At 50.3% G+C, this 14140-nt stretch overlaps 3 protein-coding genes across 6 annotated transcripts; 1 reads left to right on the forward strand and 2 right to left on the reverse strand.

Moving 5' to 3' along the window:
- Window positions 1-696: 696 nt before the first annotated feature.
- RFXANK (regulatory factor X associated ankyrin containing protein) lies at window positions 697-7014 on the reverse strand. Of its 4 annotated transcripts, none has more exons than XM_020780996.3 (9): window positions 6814-7014; window positions 5804-6026; window positions 5065-5148; window positions 4329-4394; window positions 3318-3418; window positions 3089-3214; window positions 2544-2610; window positions 2074-2154; window positions 697-1428 (listed from the first exon to the last, which is right to left on the reverse strand). In XM_020780996.3, the coding sequence occupies exons 1-9, from the start codon at window positions 6997-6999 to the stop codon at window positions 1361-1363; spliced, it is 1002 nt and encodes a 333-aa protein (XP_020636655.3). In that variant the 5' UTR covers window positions 7000-7014; the 3' UTR covers window positions 697-1360. The 4 variants fall into 4 exon arrangements, with proteins under 4 accessions (XP_020636655.3, XP_072834024.2, XP_072834026.2 ...); XM_072977923.2 differs by lacking the exon at window positions 6814-7014 and adding an exon at window positions 6527-6774; XM_072977925.2 differs by lacking the exon at window positions 6814-7014 and adding an exon at window positions 6479-6501.
- On the forward strand, window positions 7014-10326 carry BORCS8 (BLOC-1 related complex subunit 8). Its single transcript, XM_020780998.3, has 4 exons — window positions 7014-7395; window positions 8024-8136; window positions 8394-8458; window positions 8869-10326. The coding sequence occupies exons 1-4, from the start codon at window positions 7359-7361 to the stop codon at window positions 8972-8974; spliced, it is 321 nt and encodes a 106-aa protein (XP_020636657.3). The 5' UTR covers window positions 7014-7358; the 3' UTR covers window positions 8975-10326.
- Window positions 10327-10398: 72 nt separating this feature from the next.
- On the reverse strand, window positions 10399-13566 carry TMEM221 (transmembrane protein 221). Its single transcript, XM_072977926.2, has 3 exons — window positions 13047-13566; window positions 11975-12060; window positions 10399-11238 (listed from the first exon to the last, which is right to left on the reverse strand). The coding sequence occupies exons 1-3, from the start codon at window positions 13349-13351 to the stop codon at window positions 10724-10726; spliced, it is 906 nt and encodes a 301-aa protein (XP_072834027.2). The 5' UTR covers window positions 13352-13566; the 3' UTR covers window positions 10399-10723.
- Window positions 13567-14140: the final 574 nt, after the last annotated feature.

Here is a 14140-nt window from a genome sequence, read left to right on the forward strand (position 1 = left end):
GGTTTTTTTGGGGGGGGGAAGACAGCTTGTCATTAAACCAATTCTAGGGATACAGCCGACACTCGGGCCTTTAAAAAGGTTCCCCCTTCCTTCGGGCACATAAAATGTGCATATTCGCGTGCAGAGTCTGAAAGTAATTGAAATATTAAAAGTAAACCCCCACAAATCTGTATTTCTAATTAAATCACCAGACTAGGCCACAAGAGGGAGCCAGAGACTCCACAATGTACAGTATAGTGTTTGCTGTACTTACTGCCAAGGTCTTCCCGAAATAAAAAAGGGCAATGAATTGTTAAATAAAAATTTTCACTCTTCAAAGACTCAGGATATCAGCTTCCTATCTTTTCTCCAATTAACTGTGGGAAACCAAAACAGGATTTTATTTTGGTGATACTCCCTGGGTCTCATTCTGTGTTTATATAACAGTAGGACCCCCGTGTCTACGGAGGAATCTGTTCAAAAACCCCGGCAGATGCTGAAAAACGTGGATAACAGCAAACAGTTTAATTAGTCTCTGCCTCCCTCTAGTGGCCACTCCTGTTAACTTCATCTTTAGATATCTATATTTCTGGGATGTTTCTTTTCGTATTTTCAGACTGGGGATAAGTGTGCTGATGCATTCAATGATCTTCAAAGATAAACAAACACACACTTACTGAAATGTTGCTTTGTGACAAAGGATGAAATGATCGGAAATCAGAACGAGCCGGGAATTGATCCAAGCCTGTTTCGAAAACGGCATTCACAGAACAATCCCCATTTTTTAATTATCATTAAGAAAAGGCCGCTCACGGAAATTTTACAGAAGCCTCTAGACCTCAAGTCTCTAGACCTCCTTGCTCATCATCCTTAAGTGAGTTAAGTATTCAACAGGCTGGCATTCAAGGCGCTTTGAACCAAGTTTTTGGCTTATCTGAAAACACATCGGTCCGTTTCCAAGACTCCAAAAAGAAAGGACTCTTGTGTGCAAAGTTTCGGCGCGATGCGGAAAACAAAAGAGTCTTCTTTGGCCGACAAAGGATAACCACACATACCTCTGCCACCTGTGAGTGCCGCAGAGAGGAAATTACAGCCTTTTTCCTCCTGGCGTGCAGGGTGGCTTCTTGGCGGACATCGTAAGAAAGACGACCGGCTAACCACCCCGACTAGAAGCGCACCATCTTGATCTTGCCAAGTGAAACCGCGCACCCGTGGCACTTTCCCAAGGAACAGCACTTTTCCAAACAAGCTTCGTTCCTCCGCATCCTTCAAGGTCCATCTTTGGAAGCCTCCAACCCAGGCTTTGCCACGCTCGACGTTATTTCCGCAAAAAAGCAAATGCAGCGAAGGGAAGAGGGAGCTCCCCCAGCTTCTCTTTCGCCTACGGCTTCTCCTCGCTCTCCTTGTTCCGCAGCAGTTTGAGGATGTGCTTCTCAATGACTTGTTGGACTGGAAAACAAGAAATTAAAAGCGCTTGATGCATGCATACGATGGACGCCCGTTTGGAATCCAACACGACAGAGCAGTCAAAATAAGAGGCCCCGAAGAGAACCGCTTAGCTGCCTAAAGGTGGGAAGCTTGCTCGGCTATTCCCCCCCCCCAACTCTCCTGCAGATATGGAAACTCCATTCAGTCTTCTAGAGAGCCTCAGACCATTCGCTCCCTCTCAGCTGGGTCTGATATTGGGAGGAGGTGGAGGAAAGCTACAGAAATTGCCCTGTGCTCACCAGAAACGTAAATGTAAATAAAAAGCTAGAGATTAAGATTAACCCTAAAATTTAGAGATTAAGCTAGACCTTGTATCTGTCGGGGATCAGTGCCAAGCCCCCTGTGGATGCTGAAAAATGTGGATGGTAGCAAACCCGATTTTAATACCAAATGCGACGTCTATCATGTTCTCTGGCTTCCTCTGGCTGCCAGTTTGGGCCACTTCATCTTTAGAAATCTCTATTACTAGGATTTTTATTTGAATATTTTCAGACGGTGGATGAGTTCATTCAAGTACCGAGGCTTTTGGCCGGCATCAACGGCCGACGTGATTCCCCCCCCCCCCCCCGAGTGACAGAAACGCATGCTTGTGATCCAAAAACATACCTTTCCGGTGTCCCAAATTCACGGCGAGGTCCATCGGCGTGTAACCCGAGTCTGCTTCGATTGTGAGGTCGGCACCTCGCCCTGGAGGAACACAGAGAAGGAAAAAACGGAAGTCGGTGCCGACCGAGCTGACCCAGAGGCTGAACGGGTGGAACGAGACAGGTTCAAGCACCCAGTGAGTGGGGAATCTCCCTGGACCGACCACATCAGGTCCGTCATCCCCGCCCCTACAGAAGAGGGGGAGGATCTCTCCTCGATCCTCCCAGATCCTTTTCTGCACAGCATGTTTCTTAGTCAAAAAGGCTGCACCGCAGCTGTTAGGCGGTGTGTGTGTGTGTGTGTATGTCAAGTCCTCCAAAGGGCGCCACTGAGATCCTGCGGAGGCTAATCACGTTCCTGACTTGGCCGTGACTTCCTGCTCACCTGGGTGCTACTCTTGTTTCCCACAGCCGATCAAGTGCAGGACTTACCTAGCAAGACCTCCACACACTTCACGTGGTTTCCACGCACTGCATACAGAAGCGGGGTCCCGCCATTCTGTGAAGGAGAATATTCAAAGAAAAATCTTATAAATCACTATTTCAAATAATGAAGTTCCCGGAATGGGCTACTAGAGGGAGCCCGAGACCGTGGGGTGGATAGCCATTGCAAGAGAAATATATTTCTTTTATGTCATTCCCAGAACTGGCCACCAGCACAGTCTCTGGCACCCCCTAGTGGTCAGTTCTGATAAACGCATCGTGAAAATACGTATTTCTAATTCCCCCCCCATGTTTCCAGAGGAGCGAAACCGCGGCTCCCGATCCCACAGATGAGGGGGCCCTACTGTGCCTCAAAGCTGTGATTCGGGTCATCCTAAAGTGACTCGACAGCACCCACAACACTGTCCGAGGCTCGGACTACCCGGAGCCTTTGGAAGATGAGGGTCCTTGTCATCTCATTACAATCCCACTCAGTCAAAGCCCCCAAAGACCTAAGGAGAGGCGGATCAGCCCACGAGACCGTGAAGGCTTACCCAGTCGTATGAGTTGATGTCCACATTCTGCTTCAGCAGGAGCAGGACGATATCTGTGTACCCTCCGGTGCTGGCCAAAGACAAGGCGCTTTCTCGCTCTTTTGCAAGGGCGTGGGGGTCGGCACCCTGAAAGGGAGAACAGACAAGAGGGTAGATGCCCCGAGTGAAGGCATGGACGAAGTCCCTTCCCCCCCCCCCCCCCCAGGCTGCCCGGCTCCAGCGTGCTCACCCATTCCAGCATGCTGCGCACAGTCTCTATTTCCCCAAACGCTGCCGCCCACATCAATGGGGTGAAGCCTCGTTCGTCGGCTTTATTTAACAGGTTTTCGCCTGAAATTAAAATAAAATAAAAAGTCGGCTTGCCTGAACAACAGAATTTGCCCAGGACAATAGAAGCCCACAGCGTGAGGCGGCTGCAGAAACAGAAGTTGAGTCTATGAAACCTGCAAGGGACTAGACTATTTGACACTGGTTAGTGTCCTGGGTTCCAGTTCTGGACTCCACACTTGAAGAAGGATGCTGACAAATTGCAGCCAGTTCAGAAGAAGGCAACCAGGATGATGATCAGGGGACTGGAAACCAAGCCATATAAGGAGGAAAGAACTTGGCATGTTTAGCCTTGAGAGAAGACAACTGAGGGGAGACAGGAAAGCCCTATTCAAATCCTTGAAAGGATGTCCTACAGAGGAGGGGCAGGATCTGTCCTCCATCCTCCCAGAGAGTGCAGGATGGGTGAAAGTGACCGGAAGCCAGATGTTAGCTGAAGATCAGGGAAAAAAAACTTCCTGACTGTTAGAGCAGTACAATAATGGGACCCCTGACGGGGCTGGACTGGATGGCCTCACGGGACCCCTTCCAACTCCATGATTCTAAGATTCCAAAGCTGACAGTGAAGTGATAAAACTCCCAACTGGAGTGGCAACAATCAGCCAAGTAGCAGCAGCAACCTCACCACCAACTCAAGAAGTCCCTTTTTAAGGAGATGGGTTCCCACCACTGGTTAGGCTAAATAAGATGTAATAACTGGCGCGAGGTGGGAAGAAACAGAATTAAGGATCCACTCCAGATCAGTTTAGTCTACCTCTCTGACCACGGCTGAAATCTGGCAGGCTCTGCAAACAGATGCCTGATTAGTTTCGGCGTTCCTTTCAGACAGCTATTTTCTGCTTACGAGTCTCCAGAAAAAGAAAAAAGGCCACTCCATCCGTGAGAAACGGTGACAGGTCTACGCACAACTCACCTTTTCGTAGACTTTCCTTCAACAGGAGCAACTCACCCTGGGCTGCAAGCTGGTGGATGGACAGAGCTTAGAAGCCAGGACAGAGAAAATAATCCAGAATTAAAACATGCTCTAAAAGGCAGCAAATGCAAGGTTACAAACTCTCAGTTTCAGTCATTCAATCCTGCAGCTGAAATTCTTTAAAAAACACACACACACACACACAGATCGGCTTGAGGTCAACTAATCCTTCCTGACTTGGAGATGCAAAAGGGCAGGAGGGAAGGAACTGCGTACAGAAGCCCCCTTTCTCCAAAATATCCTTCCAAATCCACATATTTCAGTGGAACTCTCAATAAGTCGGCAATCAAAGGGGGTAAACTGATTCACCATGCAAGAGCTTAATTTTCTGTCTCCAAATACATTCGGTAGCACAGCCATCGCTTTTCAGAAAAAAGAACTGTGTACATTTTTTAATTTTCTGCCTACATGGTCAGTTATATTTCAAGCCTCCTCTTTGTTGCCCTTCTGCAAGCTGGCTAAGACCTTTCCCTGTGTGACTGGTGGCGGAAGGAAGGAAATAAGGGCCCACGTTTCTTGCAGTGGTTTAGTAACCAGCAATTACTCAAATGCCTTCTAACCCCCTTCTACACCATCTTCTTTGTTTCCACCTCCACCTGAGACCATCGGCATCCATGGAAATCGGCTGCTGCATCATTCAAAAGAATTCTGCTTTCAAGCAGTAAAGGGAACTCACTGTCCAAAGTAGCTGGTAAGGCAGAGACTTCGTTGCCACGCTGCCGATTTGTCAAGGTGGTCGAATGCTTGAGAATCCCACTACCTGGATTTCGAAAGAGAAAATAAAATCCAGAAAGCTTGCCAGGCAGGTCTACCCAAACTATGAAACCATTCCAAAAGCTTGTCATTTTCCTTCTCCAGCCTCCAGCCCTTGGTGAGTTGTCGTTTTAGTTTCCCTATAAATAGATAACCTATAAAGGCCTGAACGGCTCGGGTCCAAGGCTGTTTCAAGGACCAGGTGCCCCTTTATGAGCCTTCCCCAGTGTTAAGGGCTTCCTCTCGGTCCCATCATCCTTGCAGGTGCTTTTAGTGGGGACACGGGAGAGGGGGGCCTTTTCTCCGTGGCGGCTCCCAGTCTCTGGAACTGTCTGCTTTGGGTCCTTTTAAAGGAGAAAGGCAGAGCAAATACATTTTAAACAAGCAAATAATAAATGGATAATTCCAAGGCCTATATTGGTGTTTTTTAAACTGGGCAGGCAAGTAAATCTGAGAGCTTTTCCAGCCACGGAGCAGAGGAAAAAATGCTATAAAAATAAATAGAGAGGCCTGTCAGATTTTTTTTTAAATTGTCCTACAACTACTTCTCTAAGTCTCCACTATGAAAGAATGACAAGAGATAAGGAAAAATAACACATAAATTATGATAACAGACATATGTTGCTTCTCTCACCATCCGCATTCCAACGTTACCAACTTACTGTCTGAAACCGGAACGCCTTCCTCGGCAGGCAAGTCATCTTTTCTCTCCGAGTGCGGATACAGCAGGATGATTGTTGTGTCGTCGTCATCCCCATCACTAGAAGACCCTTCCAAGTCTCTCGCCGCAGCGATGTGAGTCATTTTTCTGCCCCAATCTTCCCGAGGACATTCCAGAGCCCACAAAACGCTGGAATGCGTGGCGCGCCTGGTCCTCGTTGGGTCCTGAAAAATCGAGAAACGACAGGATTTCAACAACAGAGCAGAAAACTTGGTGGCTTGGCTTTGAAAAAATCTCTAAAACGGTGTTTAAAAAACAACTAAACATTTTGCAGAGATATTCCTGAGGTTCTCAGCTTGAATGACCCAATAGATCCTGTCTCTGAAATTCTATTCAATAATTCTAATTAAGCTTTGGTCCAGGAGGACCTTTGGAGAAAAAACCTTTTGGTCCATAATCCGCACCGGGTTAATTTTGGGCCATGCTGGCTGGGGAATTTTGGGCACTGTAGTTCAAGAACCCCTGGGGATGCAAGGTTCCAGTCTTTGGGTCACTCCGGGAGGTTCTTGGACAACAAGTCCCATCACAACTGGCCCCAGCCACAGCTGGTGGTGGAAGCTTCTGGGAGTCGTAGTCCATCTGAGGACCCAAGATTCAGGTCCAGCAGTTTCCCAACCTTGGGTTACCGAGATGTTCATGGATTACCACTCCCATCAATCCTGACCAGCACTGCTTCTGGGAATTGCAGTCCAATAACAGCTAAAGAGGGGGGAACCCGAGGCTCCAGGCCAGGGGTTCCCCACGTTGGGTCCCCCAGGGGCTCTTGGACTACAACTCCCATAACTCCTGGACCCAGCACAGCTGGTGACGGAGGCTGCTGGGAGTTGTAGTCCACGGGCGCAGGACGCCCAGAGCCCATCGTCCTCGGCTCGGGCGGCCAGAGGAAGAGAGAGGGGCGGGGTGGGGTGAGAGGGGGCGCCCAACGAGCCCCGTAGGGCAGGAGCAGTCCACCTGAGTTGCCCCGGGGAGGCTCTCCTCCTGGGCCCACCAGGCCCCGCGACCGGAAGAGGGGGAGAGGCACCGGAAATACCCGCTCGTCGGCCCACGGGATTGGCTCTCCCGGCCACAGGGCAGAAGGGGATTGGTCGAGGGGGTGGAGTGGGAGGGGGCGGTCAGAAGAGTTCCGGTTCCGGTCATCCACAGCCACGCCCGGAAGGGACTTCCTTCCCGGAAATGACCACCCTCAGCCCTAGCCCCCCTCCTACCGACCCGAAAGTGCTCTTCCTTAGAACTCCGGCATCGGAAGTGGGGGAGGGGGAAAGCCGCCCTTCCGGGTCTTCCCCTCCGGAAGACGTTGGAGGTTTTTCATCGCCTCCTATTTTGGGGATGAGGAACCTAAAGCGCCTAGGAACCTTTGGTCTTTGTCCAGAGTTTCAACATCAGACTGTTTTGGGCGACGGACCGATCTCCCGGAATTGGCTTCTCCGCCAGGACATCACTTCCGGGAGGCTTTCTTCCGCCACGCCTTCCCTCTCCTGATTAAAAAAGGGCTGGCCATGGAGGAGCCGGAGATGCAGCTGAAAGTGAAGAAAGGTAACAAGTTACTAACGTTTCCCATCCAGCCTCATTATGGGAACTTAAGGAGGATTTCTCTTTGAGTTCTTCAAATCAGGGGCCAAACCCCACCCACCCACGCTTACGCTGGGAATACAATCTCCAGCATCCCCAGGTTGCCCAGTGAAGGGCTTCTGGGAATTGTAGTCCGGGAATCTCTGGGTGACCTAAGACGGAGAACCATGGGTTTGAATCAGTGCGTCCTGATAATCCTGGGGGCCCCCCAAGTGCGCAGGGACTACAACTCCCGGCATCCTTGGCCAGCCCAGCGGAGGGATAGGGGCTTCTGGGAGTTGTAGTCCTTTGGAGAGGGGACCCAAGGTTGGGAGCCACTAACCAATGTGTTGAGTTTTTAGCCAGGATCTCAAAAAGTTACCTTTCAACACAACGAGGTCTAGAATGTTAGTCATTTGGATCTCAGAAAGGAATTCTGCCAGTTCTGGGTTCTAATCACGGCAGCTCAATTTTTAAATTTCTCTTTATTTGTTACACAGACTGTTAATTTCGTCTACCAAAGCCTCGTGATAGGCCAAAATTGTTTTTTTTAAAAACACGAGTATTAAGAAATAAAAGTGTGGGGGGGAATTACATTTCTTTCTCTCGTTAGTGACAGACAAATTCACGGAAAGCATGTACGTCTTGGCCAACGAACCTTCAGTTGCTTTGTATCGGCTTCAGGAGCACGTCAGGCGGTCCCTTCCAGAACTGGCTCAGCATAAGGTAAGTTCTGTGTGAAAATGTGGAAGGGACCCCGTGGATTAAATGAAATGATAAATTAAATAATAAATTTTGTTTTAATTTAATTTATAACTTTAGTTTCATTCATCACTTAATTTAATGTCATTTATAATATAATGTAATTTATAATTTAGGTAAATTATCTGAACCAATGGGGAAGTGACCTAAAGGAGTTAGCAAAGACAACTGATTTATTTTCCCCAATCTAGCGAGGGTGTGTCTGTTTTCTGCCTTTGCAGGCTGACATGCAGAGCTGGGAGGAGCAGAGCCAAGGAGCCATTTACACCGTAGAGTATGCCTGCAGGTACTTGTGTTCATACCTACACCCAGGCGCAGCTGCTGGGAATGGAGAAAGTAAAGAAATGGAAATATCTTCTCCATTATTGGCATACGGGTACAGTAGGACCCCCGTATCCACGGGATAAGTATTCACTGAGTCGATTCTGAGAATATTAAACATTATCAAAAGAAAAATCCTAGATATATCTATTTCTAAAGATGAAGTTACCAGAACTGGCTACTACAGAGAGCCAGAGACTATGCTATGTATAGCTTTTGTTGTTATAATAGTGTTCGTTGTTGTTATCCACGATTTTCAGCATCTGCTGGGGGGCTTTGAACCCATCCCCCACAGATATGGGGGGGTCCTACTGTAGTAGCCAGATCACCACCATCGCCTCTGTAACATTGACCATCTGCTCTTTCCTTCTCCAGTGCCATCAAGAACATGAAGGACAGTGGCGTGTATTTCAAGAGCATTGAAGGCTTTCTCCGGCATGCAACGGCTATTAAGGATCGGCTGAATATGGCCCGCCGGTAGCTCGGGAAAACTGGGAAGCCTCGTGACACCCTCCACCCGCCAGTTCGGATAGAAGCACGAGAGTGTTTGATAGATCTGTGGTCTGCTCGCCCAGGGAGGCCTCCTGGCATGCACACTGAACCAATTTTTTTCTTTAAAAAACAAACACACACCAGTATTCTCGTTAATCTGAATATCAAGTCTCTGGAAAGATAACAGCCGCCAGTGGAAAAAACAATGATTGTAGAGAAATACGGGACACTAGGATTTTCTGAGCAGGTTGGAGTGGAAGGGTGTGCAGCTGAATTTTCTTTATGGTTTTGTTGGGATGGCTAGAGAGAGAGTGAGGATTCCTGCAGCCTCATGGGTAGAGCATGGCTTGTTGTTAATGGGAAAACTTTTTAAAGTTAGAGCCAGGACTGCAGTTTGGGAGGGGCATTTTGGAAATGGGGAGGGGCTTGTGGCAAGAGGTGGGGCCGAATCCACTTGGAGACATTTGCACCCAAGCCTTCAAAGCAGACTTAACTGATCCAAGAGGAAGAAGCTCCCTGGCCTGCAAACCAGGGCTTGTTCTGTGCAATACGCAGTTCTGCTGAGGCTTCACGGTAGCCAAAATTTAAAGGGATCCTGTGTAGGATACTGTTGCATATTTATCAAAATTAATGTGAATCGACGTTTTCTGAATCTGTTTCCGTCCCTTTCTTTGATCCTCAGCCCTCTTCTCATGTTCTTGCATACTTGAAAGCGTAATGTCAAAAGGGGGAAACGCTGTTGATCGGACCGAGACGAAGCTTTTACCTTGTTAACTGAGAAGGGCCTGGAGTTGGAGATCACTTCTTTCATCTGCAAGACTTTTTTTTAGCCACATTATTATGGTCACTGTTTCTGCTACAGTAGGACCCCTATATCCTCAGGGGATTGGTTGCAAGCCCCTTTGCAGATGCTGAAAAACGCAGATAATAGTGAACACTCTTTTACCAGCAAATACTTACAACATGGTTTCTGGCTCCCTCTAGTGGCCAGTTCTGGTACCTTCACCTTTAGAAATAGATTTGAAGGCTATGTGTTTCTTTTAATATTTTTAATGTAGTTCTAAAGATGAAGTGGCCACTAGAGGGAGACAGAGACCATGCTATATAAATCATTTGCTATTAAACTAATGTTCCCTGTTATCCGTGTTTTCCAGCATCCTCTGTGGGCTTGGAAGCAGTCTCCCCGTGGGCCACAGGGTTCCTATCGTACCTCTCTTTGACAAGCAAAATAAATTAGCTCTATTAAGCTGGTTTGGTAATCCGGAGTATGTATATAAATGTATATTTATGTCTATAAATAAACACGCACTCTGAAGCTTTGCTTTGGAATAAAAGCTAAAATGGGCCGTTCGGATGACGGAGAGAAATCGGCATGAGTCACGGGATTAATTCAGACCTGTTTTGAAAGTGATGTCAGCAGAACGAAATCTGGTTTTTATTTTTATTAAAAGACAGCCGCTCACGCAGATTTTTTAACAAACCATTTCCCGCCGACTCACAGGGGAGGTGGAGCGGGTCGAGCTGCTCCTGAAACATCTCCTTGCTTTGGGTTATTGATCTCCCACCTTTGTCCTGGGAATCCCCTCGCCTGTCTTGGTCACCCCAGCTTGTGGCGGTGAGTTCCACCAGCTTTTAGAGGAGAGGTTGGGTGGGCGCGGGAATCTTGTTCCTTCCTGGGCTGGAGAAGGCTGGATCTACATAGCGTTCAGCACGGAAGCGACTTTCCTATGCCGAGTTTTCACACCAAGGTCGAATCTTTCCCGGATCCTACGGGTTTCCGGGAAAGGACGTTCTTCATTTCGCGTGTGACCCCATCCCATGGTTTTCCGTGGACCTGCAGGAGCGCCGATTCCGCCGACAGCGTGCAGTGCATCCGGGAGACGCCGTAACTCTCTTTCTCGGAGGCCGGCTCGCCACTCCCCGAGGAGGCCAAGTTGCTGCTCCCGGGGGTGGTTAGGCAGGATTTGGCCTCCACGCCTGATGGGTAGGAGAACTCGCGATGGATCTCGGGACGGGCCCTGGGCCCGACCACAGTCTTGGTGTTGTTGAGGTGAGTTGTTGGTGCCTCACCGGCAGAATCGTTTTCGTAGAGGGTGTGCGAGAACTCTCCTCGGCTGCCCGGCGCGGTCCTGGATGACCGGATGAGGGCGTGCGTGACGGTGAGCACCAAGACCACGATGCCGGAGGAAAGGATGCAAGCACCCGAGATCCCAGTTTCGATTTCGAACAGGACCAGCATGTACATGGAAAGAGCTGCAAAGGAGAAGAAGAAGAAAAAAAAATCCATGTTTCAAGGCTTTGCAGCATGCCTTCCTGTTATGACTTCTAATCAGCACAGAGACAAAAAGATGAGCTTGAGGTGGTTTTGAGTGACCTCAAAATGGCATTGGACTCTAGTTCAAGAGATCACCTTTGAGGAAAAAAAACAGTAAAGCTTAATGCAATGGGACTGCTGTATCCATGGGGAATGGGATCCAAGCCCTCCCCCCCCTGCAGATGCTGGAAAACGTGGAAATTTGAAACACCATCTCTGGCATCTTCTCTAGCTCCCTCTATTCGCCAGGTCTGATAAATACACCCAGAAAATACTCATAAATATAGATTTCTGGTTTTTTTTAATTTAGTATTTTCAGACAGTGGATAAGAGAATCAGCAGATACTAATCCTGCAGATAGGGGAGATCCTAACGTATTGACTTCAGATTACTAGAGAGAATTGAAGATTTTCATAAAGGTCAGAGTTGGCATTTCAAACCGTTTGTCTAATGTAGTTAAAATATCGAAAAGGGGTCATCAAGGTTGGATCTCCATTGCTTTTTAATTAATATATAAGTGGTATGGTGGACTGTTTCCTATTGCATTTCCTGCCAGGGATGGTCAGTGGAAAAGGCCACTTCAATAGAGTGGGATCTCTGTATCTGCGGGATCGGTATCCACAGATTCCCTTCTCTGTGGTTAAAAAGTATTAAAAAGAAAAAAATCTGACTTACCCGATAGGTAGGCTGAGACCCCGCAGCAAAACAAACCGACAGCTACGTGTCGCACTTGACGGCTGTCCAGAAGGAACCAGTCGCCCCTGTGAGACCAGTGAGGAAAAATCCCACTGTTATCACTGGCCACTTCCTTGCACGAGATGTACATTTTTTGAAACGTTGGTGTGTTTCTTGTTCTCAGTCGTGCCAAGCAAACCCCCCCCCCCTGCCTTGTCCTCTCCTATCTTGTCTTCTCCTCCGCCTCTCTCTTGGACCAAGAGAACCAGGACTTAGGGGGCTGTGTTGTGGGGCAAAGGGCCCTCTTGAGCTGGTTGTGCTTGGAGATCCCTCTTGGCGACTGGCCGGTGTTTGGGGGGGGGGGAGGCAAGGGAGGCCTTGGCTTCCGTTGGCCGGGAGAATAGAAGGATCTTTGTTTTCTCGCTCGAAAGAGGTGTGTGTGTTTGGTTTGCCAAACTTGTGGAGTTGAGGGGAAGAGAATGGGGGGGGGGGGAGAAATCTCCAAAGGGCTAATTCGTCATGACAGCAGCAGTGGAGGGAAAGAAGTGGGACGTGGGGGTGAGCCCTAATGAGGGCAGAAATCGGGGGATGCATCCTGGCGACGATTTGGGGTGCCACCTCCCTTTGCAGAGATGACATAGGGTCGCCCCGGTGGCCCCCCTTGGTCGGCGGAGGGTGTGCTGAATCCGAGCTGCCGCCACCACCACCTCCCAGCCTAGGAAATAACTCAGGACTCCCACCCCTTGCTGCTGGCCAAACTCTGCATTACTTTTGGAGCCATGCGTCTGGGCCGGGCCAGATCCTACCCCCCCCCCCCCCCGGGCTCTACTCCACTTGCATGACGCTCGCTTTTCTATGGATCTGTGGCCCTTTAATAAAACTTAACCTGACGCTCGCTCGTGCGGGGAGATGGGAGGCCAGCAAGCGCAAAGGGGGGGGTTGCGCTTCTGCTCCTTCCAGATCTAGTTTTAGGGGCAGACTTTGGAGTCTGAATGGAGCCTTGGATGTATCCGGCTATCAGCGGCTTCCCCATCCGCGGCTTCCCCATCATCGTCCGCCGCGCGCAACCCACCTGTCCGGCCCGGCGGCGCCCCCTGGCGGAGCGCCCCGCCCCGCCCCGCAGTAGGCGTGCAGGAGGCTGAGCACCAGGCAGCTGAGGCTGAGCACCAGGCAGAGGGCGGCCAGCCCCGCCGAGAGGGGCCGGAGGATGCGCCGGGCGCGCTCTGGCAGTCCCCCAGCTCGGCCCGGCCCGGCCCGGCTCCCCGCCTGGATCTGGAAGATGAGCGTGGAGGCCAGGACGGCCATCAGGCCGGCCACCGTACCGAAGAGGATCAGGGTGCCCATGGTGCGCGTCCCGTAGGCGGAGAGCGCCGCCATCGCCGCTGGAGACGCTGCTGCTTTGGGAAGGGAGGGACGGAGGGAGGGTGGAGAGGAGGGAAGGAGAGGGGGGGGGTAGGCCCGGGCTTGGGGGCCGGCCAGGGGGAGAATCCGGCTGGCCCGGCGCCCTCCTTCCCCGCCAATGACCCGGGCAACGGCGGGCGACTTGGCCAACCGCGGCGCGCTCAGCCCTGCCGTGGGAAAGACACGCCAGCGTGGGAACCGCCGCTTGGGGTCGCTCTAGACCCGGAGCGGGAGGGTGGCCAAGGTGGGGGCTTGGGCGGGGAAGACTGGGTTTGAATCCCGGCTCAGCCAGGGAGAGTCGTAGTGCGAGGCAGGCCGGGGGAAGCGTGTGATTAAAAGTTATGATTAACTTTTCTTTGAACACGCCTCGGAAAGCATCCTAGGGTAGTGTGGGATTGAACAGGGGTGGGCGGAAATTCCTACAGCTGGGGGTAGGCGTAACCCAATAACAGGGTTACAAGGCGGAGGGGGGGGAAATGCCCGGCTCAGTTATAGTAGGAGCGAGAAGGATTTTGGGATCGGTTGTAGATCCAATTCTGAATAGGAGCCAGCAGGGTGATGCGGCTGCAAAAAAGGCGCATGCGATTTTGGGATCCATGGGCAGAAGTCGAGCCTCCCAATCCCATGAGCTGCTGGTCCCACCTCTGTCTGGCACAGGTGAGGCCTCCTGGAGAGCCCTGGATTCCAGTTCTGAACACCCCACATGAAGAAGGAGGATGACCAAGGGGAGCCAGTTCAGAGGAGGGCAAGAAAGGCGAATCAGGG

This window comes from Pogona vitticeps, chromosome 7, assembly GCF_051106095.1.
Source record: "Pogona vitticeps strain Pit_001003342236 chromosome 7, PviZW2.1, whole genome shotgun sequence".
Classification (NCBI taxonomy): Eukaryota; Metazoa; Chordata; class Lepidosauria; order Squamata; family Agamidae; genus Pogona; species Pogona vitticeps.